At 36.6% G+C, this 23297-nt stretch overlaps 1 protein-coding gene and 1 long non-coding RNA gene across 2 annotated transcripts in view; both read right to left on the bottom strand.

Moving 5' to 3' along the window:
* LOC122803351 overlaps positions 1-14492 on the bottom strand; it is a 76790-nt gene extending 62298 nt beyond the window's left edge. Inside the window, exon 1 of the long non-coding RNA XR_006365109.1 lies at positions 13518-14492. This is a non-coding gene — a long non-coding RNA (uncharacterized LOC122803351). The remainder of the gene's footprint in view (positions 1-13517) is intronic.
* On the bottom strand, positions 9431-13525 carry SLITRK1 (SLIT and NTRK like family member 1). Its single transcript, XM_044072925.1, is given in 2 exon segments — positions 9431-12043; positions 12045-13525. Coding segments are annotated over 2 exon segments (2175 nt in total). The 5' UTR covers positions 12234-13525; the 3' UTR covers positions 9431-10057.
* Positions 14493-23297: the final 8805 nt, after the last annotated feature.

Genomic DNA, 23297 nt, shown 5'->3' with positions numbered 1-23297 from the left:
GGGCATGCCTTCGCTGAAGGTTGGGCGTCGGGCTGGCAGCTCAGCACCATAAAAAAAAAATCGACTACCAATCATTAGCGGACCGGAGTTTCGCTGTGGCGACCCCTTACTGGGAAAAGCCGAAAACAACAACAGATATATATATATATATATATTTTTTTTTTTATATATGTGTGTGTGTGTGTATGCAATGTGTGCATGCAAACACATTTATACACATGTATATATATATATATATATATATATATATATATATATATATACACACGTGTGCGTGTGTGTGTGTGTCAGTGTGTATCTAGAAGGCTCCCACAACACAACTAAAACATACTAAGTCTAGAGCTGCAAAACAGTGAAGACATGGGAAAATCAATGAGTACTGAAAGGCGTTTTCGGTGATTCTGATCAGACTTGAACTAGAAGTAGTTGTACAGTTGTTCAAAGTCTCAAAAAAAAATACATACGTATATATATATATATATATATATATATATATACACACACACACACACACACACACACACACACACACACACACACACACACACACACACACACGAGTTTATCTAAGCTGCTTTTCGTGTAATCACAAATTTCCTAAAAAAACTAAATATTGTGTCTTTCGGCTTTTCCCAGTTATGGGTCGCCACAGCGGAACTCCCATCCGCTAATGATTGGCAGTACATTTATATGTGCCGAGTTGCCAGCCCTGACGCACAACCCATTCACGCATGTCTGCACACAGAAGAAGCTTTAGCTGAGAATCAAACAGGAAAAAACTAAATCTAATACACATTTAATGTAAATCACACTTAGTCAAACCACATTACATCTAAAAATTCATACACAGCAAATACTTCTTCAGAACTTCTTGTTTTCAGGGGGGCAACCCCCTGTGCCTCCTATGTGGAAGGGGGGGTTGCCCCCACACCGCCCTTAATTAAATATTCTAACATCACAATCGCACAACTGCAAAGAAAAAAGAAAACTTAGAAACAGTAAATTACTGCAGGTGCAAAAACACAAACTTCTAAAGATAGAGATGCAACATAACAGTGAGCATAAGCATGGCACACATACTGATCAAAACGAATCTGCATTGTAATTTCTTTAATCAGCAGTCAATCATTTTCTATAGTCTTAGAGAATTTTCTATCACATGAGATTAAGTAATTTTTGACACTTTTTGTAGATAAATTTTGTCCTAAATAAAATGTTCCACACCTACATATTTATATATGGGTCTACTTCATATGTCCGAAATTTCATTTGACTGAAATTCATTTGACTGAGACCAAAACACTGAAAGTTCAAAAGACTGAAAACTCATTTGACTGAAACTCATAACACTGACACATTAAAGTAAAATGTATATGCCCTCTTCCCCACTGTAGTGTGATCCTGGAGTTAGTATATATAGTTGGGGGGGTGAAGCCCCCCACATACTTTATACATTTTAAACCATACACATGGATATTTATAGCTGCAATGAATAACTCTTTGCAGAAAACAATATTTACCTAAACTATGTGGGGGGCTTCACCACCACACCCCTAACTATATATACTAACTCCAGGATCGCACTACAGTGGGGAAAAGGGCATATACCTTTTATTTTAATGTGTCAGTGTTATGAGTTTCAGTCAAATGAGTTTTCATTCTTTTGAACTTTCACTGTTTTGGTCTCAGTCAAATTAATTTCAGAGAAATTAAATTTAGATCATGTGAAGTAGACCCATATATATATATATATATATATATATATATATATATATATATATATATATATATATGTATGACACATACATTCTCCATTAACCCACTTAATCCACTTCAAGTTCATGAAATAGAAGAGCTTACAGCACACACTGAGTACAAAGGAGAGAAACTAGTCATGGATGGACAGGTCACCAGCCCTTCATAGGAAGCAGGCAGATGCATGCACACAGATGCACATGCACTCTTTGTCTGTCTTTCTCTTTCTTTGACCATATTACTGACAGCACTCATATCTATGGGCAGTCTTAAGGAGTGCACAATCAACTACAGCATATATTTGTGATGTATGAATAAATTGGAACAACCACTCCCCCCAAAAAAAATACTCCAATACACAAGGAACATGTGAAAATTCTTCACTGAAGGCACACAGCTTTAAAACAAATTGGAAAACCACAAGATGTAAAGCAGGAATGATAAACACTGTGTCATTCTCTCTCTCTCTCTCTATATATATATATATATATATGTATCTACACCCACTCATATACATCTGTTTGGGTCAAAAGCTCTAAATACCTGCACATATGCACATTATATACATGGCTGGGGATATGTGTGTGCATTTGCAGATATATTGTTTAAGAATAACTTTGAAGGCACCAAACTGTACAAGGTATTAACATATGATAGCATATTCATTGACTACATACATAATAAAAAATAAGAACAATTATCTCTCTTCTTGGCTTATCAACTGAGGAAACATAAAAAAGGGAATCATAAAAATGCCCAAAAGATGAAGGGCAAAATAGCAAAACTATACATTAGCCCCTTTCATCAAAAAAACTTAACAATATGTCAAAAGTTGCAGTCCATGCATTTCAGTATTCTAAGTTAAGTATGTTTGGATTAATGGAAAGGCTGTCAATATCAAGCCTATATGAAATGCAATTCATTGAATATGGTCCCACCATGATAGCTTTCTTCTTTAGTCACATACTGACAAAGAATGAAATCAATAAATAATTCCATAAAATATACAAAATATATTTTTTTCAGAAAAAAATGGAGCACCATGTACCATGTCTTATGTCTTGATGTGTTCACTCATAATGTATATTTTAATTTTGGAAAAAAAAAATCTAAATTTGAAGATGGCGGCAATGGTAACTAATACATTCAGAGCTCTTGATGCAGAAATTTAAAAAAAGGGGAGACTGTATACCTAATAAAAAAAAGGACTGTGTGTATGTGTGTGTGCTGTGTGTGTTTGCGTGTATTAGGGAGAACAAGCCATAGTGGTACAACGGTAGCATTGTTGCCTCACAAAAAGAGGTTTTCCTGTTCGATTCTCAGCTGGAGTACCTTTTGTGTGGAGTCTGCATGTCCTCCCTGCGGTCAAGTGGCCTCCGAAAAACATGCTTTAATGGGTGTGCCTTTGCTGAGGGTTGGGCGTTGGGCTGACAACTCGGCACCATAAAAAATCTACTGCCAATCATTAGTGGACTGGAGTTCCACTGTGGCGCCCCCTAACTGGGAAAAGCCGAAAAGACAAACAACAACATCTGCGCTCAAGGCAACAGGCCTTGATGCTTAAAACAGCTTAAGTGATTATAAAGAAAGTTATTAAATAACAGCATTACTTATTACTTAATATGACAGTAAAATAACAGCTCTCTGTGCTGCATTCCCAAAAACTTTTAATCTTTTATAATTTTCTCTTGGCATATTTTTATTTGCACTTCATTCCAGGTAACTGGAAATAAGGATTAAAGCTGTTTCCCAAATTGTTTTGTTTCTGTTTGGAAATAAACAGCTAGGTTAGCAGGATTTATTGAAGATGATATAAAATAGTCTGTTTATGGATTAATGTCTGTTGTTTTGTGTCTGCACTGCACACATATTTTTACATGACTACAGTCTATATAAAAAACATACTTTGTCTTGCCAGCATATTGCATGTGACTATTCCTCCATGCATTCACAATTTCTTTATCCACCATAAACGCAATTTCCTAAACCCTCAGTAAGGCATTCGTAACATAAAGGCTGGTTTGTACACATGAACAACTCAACAATTATATTTGTATGTCATATTCCATCACTAAAACTAAAAACATGTTGATCAAAAAGTATCAGACTTTCCCGGTTAACAAAATGATAAATAAATAAATAAAAAATAAAAATAAATAAATAAATAAATAGTGGATGACCTAGAAAAGATTTGTAGTGTAAATACTAAAGTATTGCACAGCACTTCAGCAATAAGTAAGATGGCGATGCAGAATGCAGCATACAGCAATTTATGAAACTTGGTCATCAAGATGCAGAATTATAATTACAGCTTTTCTGTAGGCACTACCCTAACATTACATACTCTCTGCTTGCAAGCAATTCATGTTTTAGAAAAGAATATAATAAAATTGCATTCACCTATAATAGAGTATCTGATGTTTTCTTTTTTTTTCAAATTCAGCAGTTGTGATATGCACTGTGCAAAGCAAAACTCAAATGGGTTTACTATAACACAGACTACATAACTACACATTCATATTGCTCATGTTTACTCTCTGAAACCATGTCCCAAGAAATATCCTACAGAACTGAGGTAAATAACAGCTTACTTAAAAGTCTTGTTACGATATGAATCAAAAAAGTAATATGGAAATCAACTATTTAAATATATAAAATATGTGAATATGCTCAACAAGCAAATTCAGGAGAGTGTACCACCTGATAGTAATTTAAGCAAGATTAATTAATTTCAACTCAGTAATAAAACTGCAATGCCTAGAACTATAATGACTGACTAAAAAATACGACAGCACAAGCTGAAATGCAGTCAAGTGGATATATCACTCAAGTAAGGACCCACATAATACAGCTACATAATGATATAACAAACAAATGATATGACAATACTCACAACTATGTTGCAAAAAACAGTATAAGACACTACTGATGTAGTTTTAACATATTGTAGATATGCCTCTTCAGTCCAGTATAGGACAGTTAGCATTACTGCATTTCAGTAGAATATATCACTGCAGGGGGCCTATGTCAGGACAGCCAAAGGCAAATGCCTAGTTTGAATACCTCCTAGTACAACTTTACATATATATCTATATATATATATATATATATATATATATATATATATATATAGGCACCCACACACAATATATATATATATATATATATATATATATATATATATATATATATATATATATATATACACACATATATATATATATATATACACACACACACACACACACACACACACACACACACACACACAGAGTGAGAGAGAGAAATATGTGTATACCTCCTAACACAACGTATATGTATATACATAGGTATATATAATTCAGGCAGAAAATTCATTGATAGAAAGGTATATATTTTATATGTTTGTTAATGAGCTACCTAATGTATTAAAGAGTCTGCCTGAAATGCACACAACTGGGATTCAAAATTTGGGAACTGATCTGTCTGAAATTTGTGTTTCATGTGAGGAGCATCCCCCAAGCCCCCTCAACCCCTGCTGCTTAGGACAATTGTCATTCAGTGACCACAATAAAAAGCAAAGCAGCTACCTTCCTCCTTTCTTTGACAAGCTAGGAAAAAAAATCTATTTTCAAAAATTAAGGATTTGTTGTCTGCCAGGAGTAATGACACTCATTTGCCTGAATGATTATGCAAATAGATATGTACATAGATACACATGTTTGCATGCATGTATTTACACTTACATGTATGTATAAATGTATGTATGTGTACACATACATTTATACAAGATTTTTTTGCACAACTCAGTCAGATAAAGTTGACAGTTCCAATTAGTTGTTAGATGCAATTACTTGACTTTAAATGTTCATCCTTTTCTGTCAATCTTTAATTAGATGACAAGCATTGCCTTCATTTTTAAACACTTCCTCACAAGGCAATCATATGCCACCACTTTTTTTTAAATAAAACACCATTAAAAAGGTTTTCAAAAGCCTTGTTATTGCAATGTGATCCAATTTTGTGTGAGCTCTCAAGACAAATATACACACTTCATTCAGTGTTTACTGATAAGACTTAGCAATTATGATTACTTACAAAATGATTTAAATTAAAAAAAATGAATGAATGAATAAATAGATAAATAAATAAATGTCTGAAATTCCAATTGTTCCTACCTATACATTTATAATAAAGAAATAAATCAGTAATTATTGCATACTATATTGAAAAAAAGGAGCTAATGCAACTGCATCTCAGCATTTCAAAAGATGATGAAGAACGTTAGCTACAAAGTGTGTCAGTAAACTGTACTGCATTTCAGAGTGAAGTGCTGACTTGTAGAATGCAAAATACGTCTAACGAGAATGAGCTGTGCATGCAGCTGAATAAATCAAGTACAAATGCTGCTGCTAGATCTACCGTGAGGCAGGACACCCGTTTAAATTTAATTCATTAGTCAACAAGCAAGCATTCTTCCACAGTAATGCACCTACTGTAAAGTCTATGAATGTATATGTATTCAAGTGAAAGAAAGAGAGAGAGTGCATGGGGATTTAAAAGCTTGGAACATGGGAAACACATATCCATGTATGTGCAATCAACATACTGAAGAGGTACTGGGACTCAGATGAAAACTTCTATTTCTGTTTTTTTTTTGTCCTAGTGTGGAATGTTTGCAAACTCAATACATTGAAGAATATGGCAAGCAGTGTACCCAGTGAATTTATTAATAGATCAGTGTTAAAGTGTCTTTCTGGGGAAATACACATTAGAATTCACTAATATTCTGTCTCAATTACTAACAGAGAAAGCGAGGATATGAGAATAAAACAAATGACTGAAACAAGAACTACCCACTAGTATTTGAACAAATAAACCTTTTGTTTTGTTCTTAACATTTGACTGTAAATCTGAAAGGCAAAATGGCAAACTATGCATGCTGAAGATACGTAGTGGTGCACAGCATCTGTAGTAATGCCTTATAAGTACAAAGGAGAAAGCACAGAACACTTCTGAGGTATGTCATGCTGCACACTGCAAACCATGTTAGCCTCTCCTTAACAAGCTAGTGAAGACATCTACTTCATTTTGTCAAGTCTTCCTAACTTCTGACAGTATTTGATCCTTATAATTAATTTACAGTTAGCTTTGTGGCCATACTGTATCGCTCTCTTCAAGTGTGTTATTCCACTATCATAAATATTTGCCCAGCTCTCACAGGTGTGTGTGTGTGTGTGTGTGTGTGTGTGTGTGTGTGTGTGTGTGTATATATATATATATATATATATATGGGTCTACTACGGTTGATTGAAAACTCACTTGATTGAAAATGAAATTACTAGGACCACTTCACTGAAAGCTCACTTCACTGAAAACTCACTTGACTGAAACTCATTTAGTTGAAAGTAATAAATGGCCTTTTCCCCACTGTAGTGCGACCTTGGAGTTAGTATATAAGTAAGGGGGGTGGGGGGCACAACCCCCCCATATATCTTGGTTATATATTCTCTTTTGGAAACAGTTATTTATTGCACTTGTAAGTATCACTGTGTATAGTTTATAATGTTTATAATATGTGGGGGGCTACGCCCTCACACCCCCCCAATGTGGCTGTGCCCCCCACACACCCCCTTACTTTATATACTAATTCCAGGGTCGCACTACAGTGCAGAAAAGGCCATTTATGACTTTCAATGAAATGAGTGTCAAAGAAATGAGTTTTCAGTGAAGCGAGCTTTCAGTGAAGTGGTCCTAGTAATTTTATTTTCAGTCAAGTGAGTTTTCAATCAACCGTAGTAGAACCATATATATATATATATATATATATATATATATATATATATATATATCTAAATATGTATCTACATATATATACATATATATATATATATACATATATGTATATAGATACATAGATATACAGACGCATATATATATATATAGAGAGAGAGAGAGACACACACACACACATTTAATAGCTACAATTTAAATATAGATTTGTATTAAATATTTGCATTACTTACTAGAATTAACTATCAACTAGAATGCTTTTCAATGTCCATTTACATCACAGAAAACCTTAAACTGAAAATAATGATATACCCTTATCTGGCACAAATGAGAGAGCTACAGAAACAGAATGATAGAGAGATAGAAATACAGGGACATAGAGATACAGAAAAGATTAAAAATGGCTACCTGGACTGTTAATTTGTAAAGTACAGCTCTCCATGCTGTGTTGCAAGAGCCAGCAAAAAAGCAAGTATTTAGGTGGGTAAATTATTACTAACTGAATCACCCCTATTTGAGATGAAAGTCAGTGGCCACCTAATGATGCAAGCAATGGATCCATCTCCTTTAAGTTTCTTTTATAGTGCAGGTGTTCCTTTTGGTCAAATTCTCCTTTTCAAATTACAGTTTGACGGAATATTTAAAAAGCTCCGCATGTAAAACACCAATTTCTGTGAAAGACTTGTTCTGGTATTATAAACATACTGTTAGTTTTTAATGTAAGACAGCAATAAAATGAAAAAAGTGTTATTTTTTAGTTCATTTCTTGGAGAAGCTTAAACTGAAAATCAGCTACTGAAAAAGTTTCTCATAAAACAGTAATAAGCTGCTTATATACAAATAAGTGAAATGCTTTTGACTTTGCAAATGAATGTACAGAATTCAACTCACAGGTCACAAATAGCAAGGAAAGAGTTGCAAAAGTGTTATTAATCTCCTAAGATCAGCTGTACTTCTTTTGTGAGTTTATGGTTCCATATAGCAATGCATCAGATGCCTGCATTATGCACATAGTTTTGATTTGTCTATCAGCTATTTTTTTCTAATTTACCTGCAGTGACTGCCTTCCATGTTTCTATGTTTTATAAGATGAACAAAAATTGTTAACTGTGACTAGTGCCTTAAAACATTCCTGCTCACCCCTTACACTAGATATGTGCATGCTAATAGTATAGTGCATGCAGAATTTGTTTACAATGTCTCACTTTTTGCAGTTATGTTGAACTGTATTTTCCTGGACACAGGGCAAACAAATCTCCACTGCATTAATAATGGGTTAGCTATGAATGCAACCAATAATACTCATTTCTCACACCACAACTTTTTGTTTGTACTGACAGACCTGAATCACTATGGGGTCTTTTTTCTGTCAGTGACACCCACCTTCATTCCTTCCAGGTATTTATCATTAGTTTCTCATTTCCTTCCATCCTCTGACCCCCACCCCAAAACACAAAAACTATACAAAAATAACTGCAGTTAAATAAATTTGAAAAGTTGAAAAGTTTCATTTTAATTTTGAAAAAATATGCCATTATAAAAGTATTTCATATGTATATATGTATATAATTGGCACGTTTCATTGTTGTCTCACTAAGTATACATTTTAACAGTTTCATTACAATACCGTATAAGATATTTATATATGTTTGCCTGCTACCTACGGATTGGAATGAGTTAACAAACCATGCTTAAACTGCCTCGGAAATTGAAATTTGCAAATGTTTTCACTAGTGGAACACAGAACTCGGTGCTACTTACTTTACTTTCAGAAGAGAATGCATAGTACCTGCATAAATAAATGAAGCAAAAAACATGAAATAACTATATTAAATATCAAAAATCCCAAAAAAATGTCAAACTATGAACACCCATGCGTATTTTAAATAAAACGTTTTCACAATTCAGCAATAAAAGTACAAATAGTACCATTTATTTTTTTTTTTTCACAGAAAAATAGAGGAATGAAAATCTGATTATATTGTACATAGCGTTTCCTAGGATTTTGCGCTGAAGAAGGATGTTAACAATAATATGAATGTTGGTTTCTTCCAGCTTAGTGGGTCCCAGTGGTGTGTGGAATTCATGCGAATCATGCAGCACTTGTTTTTGTAGTGATTTATTTACATTACATTCATGCGTTCGTGCAACTTGACTCCCTTTAAAAATACCAGTGCCAGTGTTTGCTTCCAGATAATGTCTCTTTATATTATGGCAACTGTTTCAAAGTATAATAAAGTCTATTTCTAGCCACTCGCATTCCTTTTTTAAAGTGCTAGTCAAATGCACAGTAAGCTGCCATTTTCGCTCACACGTGGGTTGGGTTCACAAGTGTTTATTGTTTGCAGTATGCATTTTTTATTTTATTTTAACTGCTTTCTTAAGAATGAAAATTGCAGTGTTTTAACTTTGCTCAAGAATTGTAAGTGCACAGTTTAATGATGTATAAACCAACATGATATATATACTTCTTTCAAAATAATCTATTTTTTACATATTTATTTTTCCTTTTTACATAGTTTTCTAGCTATTAGTCTGTCAGCGAATGAGAGCCACAGTCATAAACTCTGTGGCTTCCATCTGTATTGTAAGGCCCGTTATGCCAATAGGAAGAATCGCACACTGTCTGCAATGAATTGATTTCAGACGCAGATGAATTTGCATCTCTCCTCTTTGTTCGTTTTCTGTTTCTCAGTATAAACACCAACATACCAACCACTGTAAAAGCAGAAGTAACAAAAACAAGCAGAAGTCCCGGTACCAGCACAGAGATAGAAACACGACTGGTATCGAGATAGGAATTGGCATGTGTGCCCGTTTCTGTAGAACCACTGCTGTTTCTGGATGAAGCAGACGTGGGATACATTTTTGTATAAAGTTGGGGGCAGATCAAATAATTTGGCAAAGTTTTAAAATCCTTTCTTAAAAACTCCTCTGGCGAAGCACAACTCAGTTGACCCTGCATTGTCCCAGGGCCAAGTTTCTCCACCCACTCTTTCAAAGGCACAATGTTGCAGGAGCATTCCCATGGGTTGTCATGTAAATCTACCTTTATAATAGACGTAAGCTGGTCCAAAACGCCAGCGACTGGGATGTAGCTTAAATAGTTGTTGTGCAGACTAAGACTAGAAAGTGAAACTCCTGAAAACACATCCACCGGCAAGGATTTCAAAACGTTGTTGTTCAGCATCAAGGCCCTAAGATTCGGCAAATGATTAAATGTACCTGGATGGATCAGATGTATTAAATTGAACCCTAGGTTGAGTAGTTCTAGGTTGTGCATTCCAGCAAACAACTCTTGCCTAAGTACATCCAAGTAATTGTTATCCAAATACAACCATCGCAGATCTGACAGATTCTGAAAAGTATTGTTTTCTATTATTCGGATGTCATTATCCCCCAGATCCAGTATGATTAAGCTCCGATATTCCATGAAGTGTGATCGCTTGATGCTGGGTATTTTATTTCCTCTCAGAAATAGTTCTTGAACATTCAGGGGCCTGGGCTTCAAATCAGCGAGACTCCCCACTTCCTTTTCATTGCAGTTAACCTTTAAGCCAAAACCAGGGGTTTGCAGATCGCAGCTGCATATCGCTGGGCAAGGGATATCACTGGAAGGGTTATTCAGCACAGAATTAGAAGGTCTGTTCAACACTGAATTAACTGTTGGCAATACCATTCTAGCAGTGGGTCTAATCTTGTGCTTCCAATTTTCTCTGAATTTTGTATTTCCTTTGTGACTGGCCTCTGAAGTGGGGGCCTTTTCCTGACCATTCAGTCTGAAATGCGTTGGGTTAGGCCCAGGCGCTGGCGTCTCCCCTGGGACTGGAGGTGCTGCTAGACTAGAATCTACACCATTTTTCCAAAGACACAAATCTTCCACCGAAGTCTCATTCAGGTCAATACCCTGTAGCCTAGTGGGAGCTTCACACACAACTCTCCCGATCAAAACATTTTTCTGGATCCTCTCTAGCCATTCCTTCAGAGGAATTAGATCACAACTGCAGTCCCAAGGGTTGTCGTCCAGCAGAATTTCGGCAATACCTATTATCTGATCCAGCACTCCATCATAAGGCAATGTTTTTAATCGGTTCCCTCTAAGGTCCAAGTGGGTGATGGGTACATACTGGAAGACATAGGTTGGCAAAGCACTGATTAGATTATCATTTAAAATCAAAACTTCCAGCTTGTTCAAGTCTCTGAATGCCTCTGGGTCAATATCCCGCAATAGGTTAAAGTCAGCCTGGAGATATTCCAGATCATCTAAACCCACAAACGTCTGCGGTTTGAATGATTTGATTTTGTTGTTATTTATGTGTAGGCGCTTCACGAGCTGTAAACCAAGAAAAGCACCGGGAACAATCTCATGCAACCCGTTATTCTCTAAATGCAGACTGACTGCATTATAAAAGTTAGAGAACTCTTGGGGGAAAAGCCTGGTTAGGGAATTCCCGTGCAGGAATAAATGATAAAACTGCGAGGTTGGGGCTGTTAGGTGCTGTACGCTGGAAAAGCCCCTTTTTTTCACAGTCAACATGCATATCCCCCTCAACCTCGTTGCAAGCACAGATCCCCTGTTTGCAAACGTCCCTTGTAACATTTCCAGCAGCCAAACAAAGAGACGCCTTCAGAAACAAAATCCAAAGCAACATCTTCAGACACCGCAGTCCGTACCCCAGTTCATGACAGAAAGTTAATTTACACATTAAGCGTCCAAATGGCGATTTTTTGCACTGTTCATCCACCTCGGCAGTACAGAAGCTGCTCAATTATTTCAAACTATGCAAGCACGTAGTGCAAAGCATGCAGAAATCTTCCCCAAAGGCGGACCACTAACTAGATCCCTGTAGCACTGTGTGTAATATCGAACAGCTAGACAAAAAAGGCTACACTTATGCACTGATCTGTGCAGAAGCGATCAATTTTCCTTTGAAATGTATCTGACCTTGCACATTTTTTCCAGAATTCGGGGTTCTTCCAGTGTTCATCTTTCTTTAGAATGCGGCTTCGGTTTCCTCGCCAACGAAATCCCTCCCCAGACAAAAGGCTTTGCTGCTGATCAAATGGCGCCGCAAGATTTCCGCAATCGCTGCATCTTTTCACCCCACTATGCTTCCCCCTATTTTACTGACCTTTTTGTATTTCCGAATTACAGAGAGTTGCTAAGAAGCTCAGCTCGTTCCAGCCTGGTGCACTCTAGAAGATCTGACACCCTCTACTGAGCTGCAGTGGCAAAAATCCATCTGCTGAGGGAATGCTGGAAACAAATCAATCCACGTACTGGAGCAAGCGTTAAAAACGTTGGCATTAAAAACTGTCGATCTGTTTAGACGCTTATCCTAAACGGATTTACTTTAGGCTTCTAGGCTTTTATTTTTCCCCTTTGCATATTTGCCATCAGGTGCTGATGTTTGTTGTTAGGAGTTTGGCCAGTGTTATTGTCTGGCGGTCAGGCCAATAGAAATGTGAGGTAATTAATTATATGCCACAACATGTTTTGTATTGTATCATTAAGTATAATTTTGACATTTGGCTCTCACCCCTCTCTGCATTGTTGGTCCCGTTAGCTTTATTACGGTAGTGGGTTTCCGTTACGTGAGGTACAGACTTGAGCTCACGTTGTCTCTGTATAATTAAAACAATGATGCAGACGGTAGAATCCGAAAACCCGCACTTGCACAGTGGGCTCTATCTGCTGTTGCTTACAAAGCACTCTGCATGCCATTGATTTGTAATACGTTCCCACTCACATAATCACACTAATACAATTGCAGGCTGCGGTTTCATACTGCGCGGTCATCCCCATCTCTGTAGCCTCCGTTCTTTGAGACAAATTCAATTCGTATAATATTTAAATGACTGTTTCAGCAATTAAAAAAACAAGACTCGCGTTTGTTTTAACCTTTTGAGAATCCAGAGTTTCAGCGGAGTCTAGAAATCTCGTATCTCTGGGCTAGAGCATAATTATGGAATTCAAAACTAATACAAACCTAAGGCATTTCACGTAATATCCTTCGGCTCGGCGGATTAATTTTACATTGCTAGGAGCCCAGTTAAAGCGAACACGACAATCTGCATTATTACGTTTACTTGTCTCCTTCTCTCTCTCCCTCTCCTCTCAAAAGTTGCGTGGAAATTCCATCACTTGCATTTTTTGAAAATGCTTGAAAGCTGTGTAGTTCTCAGCAGAGCATCCTGTCCTTCGTGCTACATCGTTTAGGGGGTGCTTAAAAATGTCATATATACAACAACGACCATTCCGCATTCACCTGTCAGTTATCAGTTTAAATGACTGCCCTTGTAAAGCGGGGAGAGGGCGGAGGGTCGAATTAAAGTCTTGCGGAAATATTCAGTATTCTGGTTTAACTGTTGGCGGAAATATTGAGCAACTGAATACTCTGGTTTAACTGTACAGCGTTCCACTCAGAGTATAGATGATATCTGAAAACTTGAAACCTTTTTGCACCCCCGCTCGCTGCCCCCACCCCCTTGGCCCTGGTACTTTATATCACATCCGAAGTCGCCATTACACTGAGGAAAGGCAAATACTTGTTGGCGCCACACAGAAGCACCGCGTGTATCGCTCGCCTTTCTGTTGTAAAACAAGAGGAAGCGCTGTTTTTGAAACCCAGCACTGAACTTGAACTTAAATTTCCGACAGAAGCCGCGGCTCCAGGCGAAACGTTTACATCACGCAAGGGGGTAAGTTACCCCAGGTAACTAATGAAGCAAAGAGTACCGAGATGTGGCGCGAGTCGCGACGACAGTTTTAGTATTAACAGACGACAACAGCGTTGGATGCTTAGAAAATGTTATTAAAATATTAAGACTACGTTTCCAGGATTACTTGCGTGTGACAGCCTCATACTCCAGTCAGCTGGACAGCATTTAGCTTTTGGAAATATGAACTTGTAATTATTGTCCGTACTTTCTATTCTGAGAATTTTCCAGGCATTGACAGAATCTGTATGCCCCCGGAGGCCTATTTAAACAAAAATATACAAGTATTATTATTTATTTATTTTGATGCCTCGGGTGGCGACGCAATGGAGAGGCCATTTTCTGTGGAGAAAGTTGGGTGTAGAAAAAGTGTACTATCACTGATTTATTTGCTGGCGTACAATATTTTCACCCAGTCAAAACAAGTATTTTGTATTCTTTTCCAGGCAGGTGTAAATAACAGCAGTGGCTATACACTATTTGCGTTTAGCATCCTCATTCTTCTCGCGTCACATTTTAGAATAAGACCACATATAGAAAACCACTATATAGCCGAATATCAGAGAGTGTTATTTGATCCCTTTAAAACGTGTAGCTTGCACCCGTCAAAAAAAGTGCCGTCGTGCACTATCGACTATAGCGATCAGATGAATTTGATGTCACAGTCATTCATTAAATGGTTCTCATTTTGCTTCATAAAAAAGTTATCACATCGTGGTTTGATGTAAATTAAGCGCCATACCTCTCAACTTCTAAGAGCAAGAAATCTAGACAAAGCCATAAGTAAAGAAGGGACAAAGGCCCAGAAATAGGTACACTTTTAAATATTGCTCTTACAAACTTAGTTGACAGAATAACAGGTTCTGCATTAGCGTGAATTTTCTGAAGGGTACGAAATCTGAAATTCAAATTTCTGTCATTTTCTGACTTCAGCCCTCCATGTTTTGCCAAAGATATGCCAGAAAACCCCAATTTTATGAGAAACAAACCAAACATAAGGGACCAAAATCTGGACATTCAGCGAAAATATGTACAGTTGAGAGGTATGTTAAGCACTAAAAAGTTTTAAGCACATAACTGCAAGATAATTGCGCTTTATTAGCTCAGCATTTTGCAAACATTAGTCGACTTACAATTCCGTATTTCAGGCTTCGTAGCTGGTGTTGTTAGCGGTTGAAAAGACAACTCTTGCAACTTCAACAAAAAATATGGCTTTTTTGTAGTCGACGTTGCTGTCAGCCTTCTACCCCCCCCCCCCCGCCCAAATGAAGAACAAATGGGCAAAATGTGAAACACGTACCAACATCATATTAACAACGTCAACAAAAAAGTTCACAGGATGTTTAAAATGTGCTACTTTATATGTACAAAATATTATTTTGCTGAATTAGAATGATTCAATATTATTTACAATGGATATGAGAAATATTCTTAACACTGAAGGTATGACAGACCTGTTCAGTGACAGTGTAGAACATGTTAAGACTCAAAATGAGGAATGTTTCTCATAGTGAGGTATACTTGAGAAGTGTGGCATACCTCTCAACCTGTTAGTGCAAGAAATCTGAACAAAGCTTGACAAAATGGGGAGGGGGGTAAAGGCCCAAAAATAGGGATTCAATATGTCATTATTTAGTGACTTCAAACTTCAGATCATCCTAGTTATTTGTCAGAAAACCACAAATTTTAGGAGGAATTGACCAAAACCATGAGGCAAAAATCTGGACAGTTGAGAGGTGTAGTGGTGAGATTTAGAGAAGAGTGAAAAGGTGGGTTTTATTTTTGTCTTCCACCGTTTGCCTTTTTAAGGGGGGTAGGTGAACTCTACTCAATGTTTGTACAACTTCACATTACATAGTATAGGCTAGTACATGAGATAGTACAGCAGACTTCTCCCCATGTGTATTAGATTTGTGTGATGTTTGTAGCGTCAGTCTTTAGGAATGTGATAGTAGCAATTAATAAAGTGTTGAGTTAATGACTCAAGATTAATCATACTGGATCTGCTGTTCCCAGCTATTCCATATTTTGCCACTTTGCTCTACTTTGTGGAATCACTGTTCCACATCTGGGAAATCAGTGTTGAGCTCTGATGTAAATGACTGTATGTCATATGTTTTCTGTGATCTCAGGCTTCAATAGAACTAAAATGTATAGGCAGCTCACATTCATAGTGCAGCTGTTTCAGAGAAATAGGCTAGCTGGTTTAGGTACTAGGTGCACTGAATCTGTGCCAGATATACAAAGAGCAATCGCTCTCAACATGTGGGCACAGTAGACATAGTAAATAGTTGGTTCTTGGTGGGGGGTTCTCTTTGTAAAGAGGCAGTATGTTCTTTTTATGCCTACACAGGGTTTTGTCAGGTGCTGCAGTTTCTTTCTATTTCCCAAATAACTAGAGATCCTCCAAATTACTTCAAAGTGCATGCAGGTGATGTTCAGGTGGTTCGGCTTTGAATCACTAATATACACGATGGTGAGTATCAGAAATGTGTAAAAATAATGCACCAAAACATACAGGTGAAAAATGTAAATGTTTCTGCCGGAGGCATGCCCCCCCCCCCCCCCTGCAAGCCTTTCCCCCCAAACTACTATATATCAACTCCACAGTTGCACTAACTGAAAGAAGAGACAATTCTTAAAAAAAAAAAGAATCTTTGCTAGGGCACAGTTAGAAATCACTCTGGCAAGGATTTCCTTCTTCAGCATAGTTTCCTCGGGATATTGATACCTGAGGCGTTTCACCTTGACCACCTGTAGAGGAACCTGGACTGGCTTTCTATCCATAGCTACTTTTTTTGTCTTGCACCCACTGAGAGCCAAGATGGATTCTGTCTCCTGTGTAACACTGAAATGGATTAAGTAGGTATCAGAAAATAAAAATAATGACTAACGTACGTTTTACTAGGTAACGTTGAGGTGTGTAGTAATAATGACAACTGCAATTTACTGTGTACTTCTTTGCTGAAAGCTAACATTTCAGTTTTGTGATACTGTTTCTTTTGTTGTAAATGCTTCAAAACATCAAAGCTCACTTTGATGCAAGTGTTACAACTTAGTGAGAAGTTGCATCAGAGAAGAGGGAGAGAAGGTGATTCTTATCCCCACTTTATCTCTTGAGACTGATTGGCCTTGAAGATACATGCAAATCGCAGATGTGAAGGTAGAGCCTTAAGATCAGGAGTTTACTTCCCATGCAAAGCCATTGTATTTTATTGATTTTCAGGATTTTAAGTGTGATTTGTAGGGTTTATTCTGTTATTAGTTGTAGATGTTAATGTTTTGATGTTTTGCATCTAGACAAAATGAGATAAGATTCTAGCATTATAAACCTGTAGTAGTAATTGTAACCTTGGGAGTGAAGATGAAGTGATAATAATTTATATTTTACCCTACTCAAAGTATTTCTTCCTGCTAAACCTAGTCAGTCCATAGGTGTTTACTAGGCTGATGACCACAAAGGCCTTTTTAAGCCTAGCTCTCCATCCCAAATCTCTTGACAAGTTCTGGTACCCCTGATAAGTTTAAGCAGGGGCTTGAGAGATTAAAGGTTTACAAGCAGGGACCTCAGAGATGAACCATTTCCAGGTTGCCTGTGTCCATTAGAGACATAGGTTCATAGGTAGGTACTAGGCTATCGGCCCAAGGGCCTAAGTAAGCCTAGCCAACAAGGTTCCCTGGCTTATGCCACCCAAGAAAGTTATTTTCCTGTGCCACTGTCGAGCAGAGCCACAGAAGTGATCCCTGGGGTATATTTCCTATTTCTCATCCACTCATCAATATTTTTCTTGAAGAGTGCTAATGAGGAACTTTGCTTGACATAGATGGGTAGCTTATTCCAGAGTATGGGAAGTCTCTGGGACAGGAATCTATCCTTCCAGCATGTCCTGTTTATTGTGGTGACAAGGTTTAGGTCCCTAGAACGTGTAGCTCGGAGAGATTGGGAATTCTTGGGGTGTAGCATGTCCAACAGCTCTGGGTTTGACATAGCTTTATATGTTAGGCAGAGATCACCTCAGAGTAGGTGATGTGCTACGGAGTAAAGCTGGAGTTTTCTGAGACGGTCAGGACATAGGAGCCAAACAAGGGATGAATTTTCCATTCCTCATCCAGTTGTCCAAGTTACACTTGAATTGGGTTAGGGAGGAACTGTGCTTCACATGGATGGGGAGTCTGCTCCAGAGACAGGGTAGTCTCTGGGATACATACCTATTTCTCCAGTAGGTCCTATTTATAATATAGGGAAGGTTCCAGTCATTAGAAAGGGTAAGTCTGGTGCTGTTTGTTTTGTGGATATGCAGGGGGTCCATCATAGTGGGGTCTGACAATGCCCTGTACGCTAGGCATAGATCTTCCCTTAACAGCCTATCGGAGACAGAATACAGGAATAGGGCCCTGAGGCGGTCTGCATAGAACATGTTACTTATGCCCTGTCTTTAGTGAAGAACCTCTGTGGATTTGTTGTGCAATGCCTGGTTTATCCTTTTCAAGACTAACAGAAGTGAGATGCTACTAACAGAAGTGAGATGCTATCTCATTATTCAGTTGTGCGTAAAACAGGCAACTAATCCTGGACTGGAAACTGGTCCATCACAGCAGCACACACATGCTGATACATAGAACAGACCTATGGATAGCATAGTGAGTCAAGAATTTACCTAATTATCATGCATTTATGATTTAGGAGTAAACCATTTACCCTATGAGGAACTCTCAGAAAAACAGAGGGAAACATACTGATTACACAGGGAAACCAGAGAAGTACTACATTAACCACAACATATGGTGCCACCCATGATATACTTGTATATTTCAGTATTTTTAGTGTATTGCATTTTTTATATATATGTATATATATATATATATATATATATATATATATATATATATATATATATATATATATGTATGTATGTATACGCATGTATGTGTGTAGATAGGTACACACAATGCACACACACACACACACAAATTAATGTATGTGTGTGTGTGCGTGTGTGTGTGTGTGTATATATATATATATATATATATATATATATATATATATATATATATATATATATATATATATATATATATATATATATAATTTTTGTTTTCTCTAAAACTTGAATGTTATTATTTCCACCCGCACCAAACTGGCCCTATATCTTTGTTTTCATTTTTGTTTTCCTGATTACTCTTTTTATTATTTCCCTTAAATTTGTATTTTGCTTGTGTGGTCTCTATTTATTATTCAGTTGTGCATAAAACAGACAACTAATCCTGGACTGGAAACTGGACCATCATAGCATGTACACACATGCTGACACACAAGTAGCAATTCACCCATTACAAATTCTTTTGTCTTGCGCATTCATTTTTTAACATTGTATCCAGAATTACCACTGCTTGGTCTGAGCTATTCCTGTCCTTTAATAGCTACCTTTCTAACATTATTCATATCCCTCTATGTGACAAGAAGGAATTTAATGTACTTACCTGTGCCTTTTTGTTTCTGAAATTAGTGAAGGAAAGAGAGGAATTAATAAACACATGGAAATAACTACACAACGACGAGATATGATTACCTGCTCTTCATGTAGGTATCCGTATGTGCTTATCCACTCTTCAGCTCATACTATTATATTCCCCTTTTCCCATGTACGTTATCTAGATGCATGTCAAATGGGACATTAAAACCTGCCTCCCCCATTATTTTTTTAAATAATCCATTGTGACCATGTCTCTCTAGTCCTTAAAAAAATCTAGGATTGTTTTCATTTGATGAATATATGGTGCCTGTTGACACTTTTTTTGTTCTACAAAATCTTCTCCATGTTATTCTTCTGCTATGTATTCCTAACAGCATCCGCCAGTGCTCCCACGCTCCCACATTTCTGCTGAAATTAAAATCACTTCTTTCTTTCTTTTTTTTTTTCAATAATTTTTATTTTTGTTTTACATTTACAAAAAACATAACCATTCCATATTTACAAAATGACCATATTTGCATGTTATACATTGCAGATAAAGTAGAAACATGTAGGTCATACAACATACCTAATTACAATATATACAAAGATGCTTTCCCAATTAATGTCATTAGTCTAAAAACAGCATATACAAAAATGATACTTCATCCATAGTTAAGCTATGTACTCTTGGGAATACTTCCAGTTCAAAAGATATGGTGTACCTGGTGCTTTATGCTAATAAGATGTTAGAGGACTGTTCCCAGATTGCTCGGGCTTTCATATTTTTGTTTCTTTTGTCCAGTACTATTTTATGTGCTAGTAGATGTTTAATAGCAGATTTCTTGAATTCCTCCCAAGTGATACTTACAGGATCTAACCATTTACGAGCTATATATAGCTTCATTAATAAGAAAATCGTTATAAGTGGGTTAGCTTGTTTTCCTGAGATGTTGGCCGGGAGGATGTGTAAAAGAGTAAATTCCCATGCTAGTGTTGATGCTTGATACCCCGTTTTTTGCAGTTGTAACTTAAGGGAATTCCAAAGCTTGAAAATGCATTTACAACTCCAGAATTTATGTATTAGGTCTGCAATCTGGTCTTTACAGTGTGGACAGCATGGGGACTTAGTTGCAATGAATTTGTGAAGAATTGCTCGGGTGAAATAAGCATTATTATTAATCATGAGTTGCGTGTAAGAGAGTTTTTTTAAGTGGAATAGTTTTCAATGTTAAGTTGATTGCCCTTTCTATTTGCTGGTCATCCATATTCAAATCATATATAAGGTTTTAATTTTCTCCATTAATTAGAGAAGAGAAGGTCTATCTGAAATTTTATTTCCCCTATCATTTTGTATGAGTTCGTTATTGCTTTCCTTGACATTAACATAGTCTTTCAAAGTAGGGTACAGTTTTCGATGTCACTTTCTCGAGTATGGTAAGGTTTTGGAGGTAACTGGAACACACCTCTTTGATTTGTCTTAAAATTATTATATATACTTTAGGCAAGTTTAGATTACTTCTTAATTCATGAATTGTGCTATTGAGGAATGAGTAGATATCTTGTATTCTCTTATGTTTTAACTGAGGGAAGGAGTCTAGGTTTAGCATCTTGTTATTTATTTTTAAGTTAGGATTTTTATGGAGGGGTTGTAGTATTAACATAGCTTGTCCAAGGTTTAAGGAGTGAAAAAGTTTTTATGTTATATTTATAGAATGTTTTAGTGGTTCTATTTTGTTATAGGCTTGTAAAATATTTTTTATTTAAGAAGGGAAGTGCTTTGTGACTGATGTCTAGTGTTTTATGTACCTATAATATATTGTTACCCAGGCCGGTGAACCAGTCTTTGCCGAGGGGTCATACTCTGCTATTCTCAGTATTCTATTAGTGTTGATAATAGAGTAGTAGGTTTTGAAATCTGACAAGTTCAGACCCCCTTTGTGATTGGGAAGTGTTAGTTTTTGATAGGAGATTCTGGTCTTTTTAGGTTCCCATACAAATTTTGCTAGAAAGGTATGAATTTGTTTGAAGAATTTATTATGTATAGTTATCTGAGATGTCATAAATAGATATATTAATCTAGGTAGTATGTTCATTTTAATTATTGATACTTTCGACAAAAATGGTAGCTTAAAGTTATTCCATCTTGTACAATCTTGTGTTATGTTTTGCCATTTAAGAGTTACGTTATGTTGGTAGACCTCCTTGTTATTCTGAAAGAAAGTTATCCCCAGGTATTGGTTTCTTCTTTTATTTTTATTTTGTCTAAGAGAGGTATTAGGGAGATGAGTCTAGGTGGCCTTAAGGGGAATATACTAGTTTTATTAATGTTTAATTTGTAGTTAGACATGTATGAGAATTGTTCAGTTGTGTTTATTATTTTGGTCATGTCTGAACTTGGTGTAGTAAGGTATATGTTTAAATCGTCTGCAAATGCTGAGAGATAAACTTTGAAGTTATGTATTGAGGGGGAATTTTGGTATGTATTTTGTTTAATATATAGAAATAGGGGTTATAGGTAAAGGTTGAAAAGAAAGGGTGATAGCAGGCAGTCTTGTCTTGTTCCATTTTTTATCGAAATTCTGTTTGACCATGTTTTGTTTATATATAGGGATGTATATGGATTGCTATAGAGAATTTGAATGATCTGTATAACATTTTTAGCTATGTCAAAGTGAGGGAACGTTTGCAGCAATAATTCAAGATTGACCCTATCAAAAGCCTTGTGGGCATCTACTATCATTGTGAAGATGTTGGTATTTCTCTGATTTGCAAAGGATATTAACGCTTCTAATGTTAGTGTGTTGTCACTGGTCTGTCTACGTGGTGTAAACCCATATTGTTCTGGAGAAATGATTTTCTCTATCAGATTTTTGACTCTGTTTGCGAGTATTGAGGTCAGGATCTTGGTGTCTATATTTAGAAGAGAGATGTGTCTATAGCTATCTGGATTTTTAGGGTCTGCTTGGTCTTTTAATATAAAAATAGTTTTAGAGGCGTTAAAGTGAATATCATGTATGTTGTTATTTATTATATAGCTCAGCACGTGGTATAATAATTTGGTAACTAGTGGACTGAAGGATTTATAAAATTCTGAGGTAAGACCATCCGGTCCTGGGGCCTTGTGTGGTTTTAGATGTTTAATTGTTGTGGTTATCTCGTTAATAGAAATGGGCTCCGTTAGTTTTTTTGTTGATCTAAATCTAGTTTAGGGAATTTTAGTTTTTGAAGAAAAAGATCCCTATCCTCCTTTCGAGGCTTGTAGGGTTTGTTCTCCATATGTTTGAGTATATATTTGTTCAAATACTTTGATCATTTCCTCATTTCTTGTATAGTTTTTCCTGTGGTAATTTACTTGTGCTATAAATGAGGTGGATTTTTGTTGAGCGATAAATTCTGGCCAATGCTCTGGAAGGAATTTGGGCTTCTTCTGCGTAATTAGCCAACTGTCTTGTCTCATAAAAAGATACATTTCTGTTTTTGAGCATATATAGTTCTCATTGTAGTTTTAGGAGATCCATTTCCATTTGATTATTAGGGCTATTTATCAATTCTTTCTCACATTGTTCTATTTTCTCCTTTATTTTATGTTCCTCT

Source organism: Protopterus annectens, chromosome 5.part1, assembly GCF_019279795.1.
Source record: "Protopterus annectens isolate FY-2018-M chromosome 5.part1, PAN1.0, whole genome shotgun sequence".
Classification (NCBI taxonomy): domain Eukaryota; kingdom Metazoa; phylum Chordata; order Ceratodontiformes; family Protopteridae; genus Protopterus; species Protopterus annectens.
This window is presented reverse-complemented; position numbering and strand designations above follow the sequence as displayed.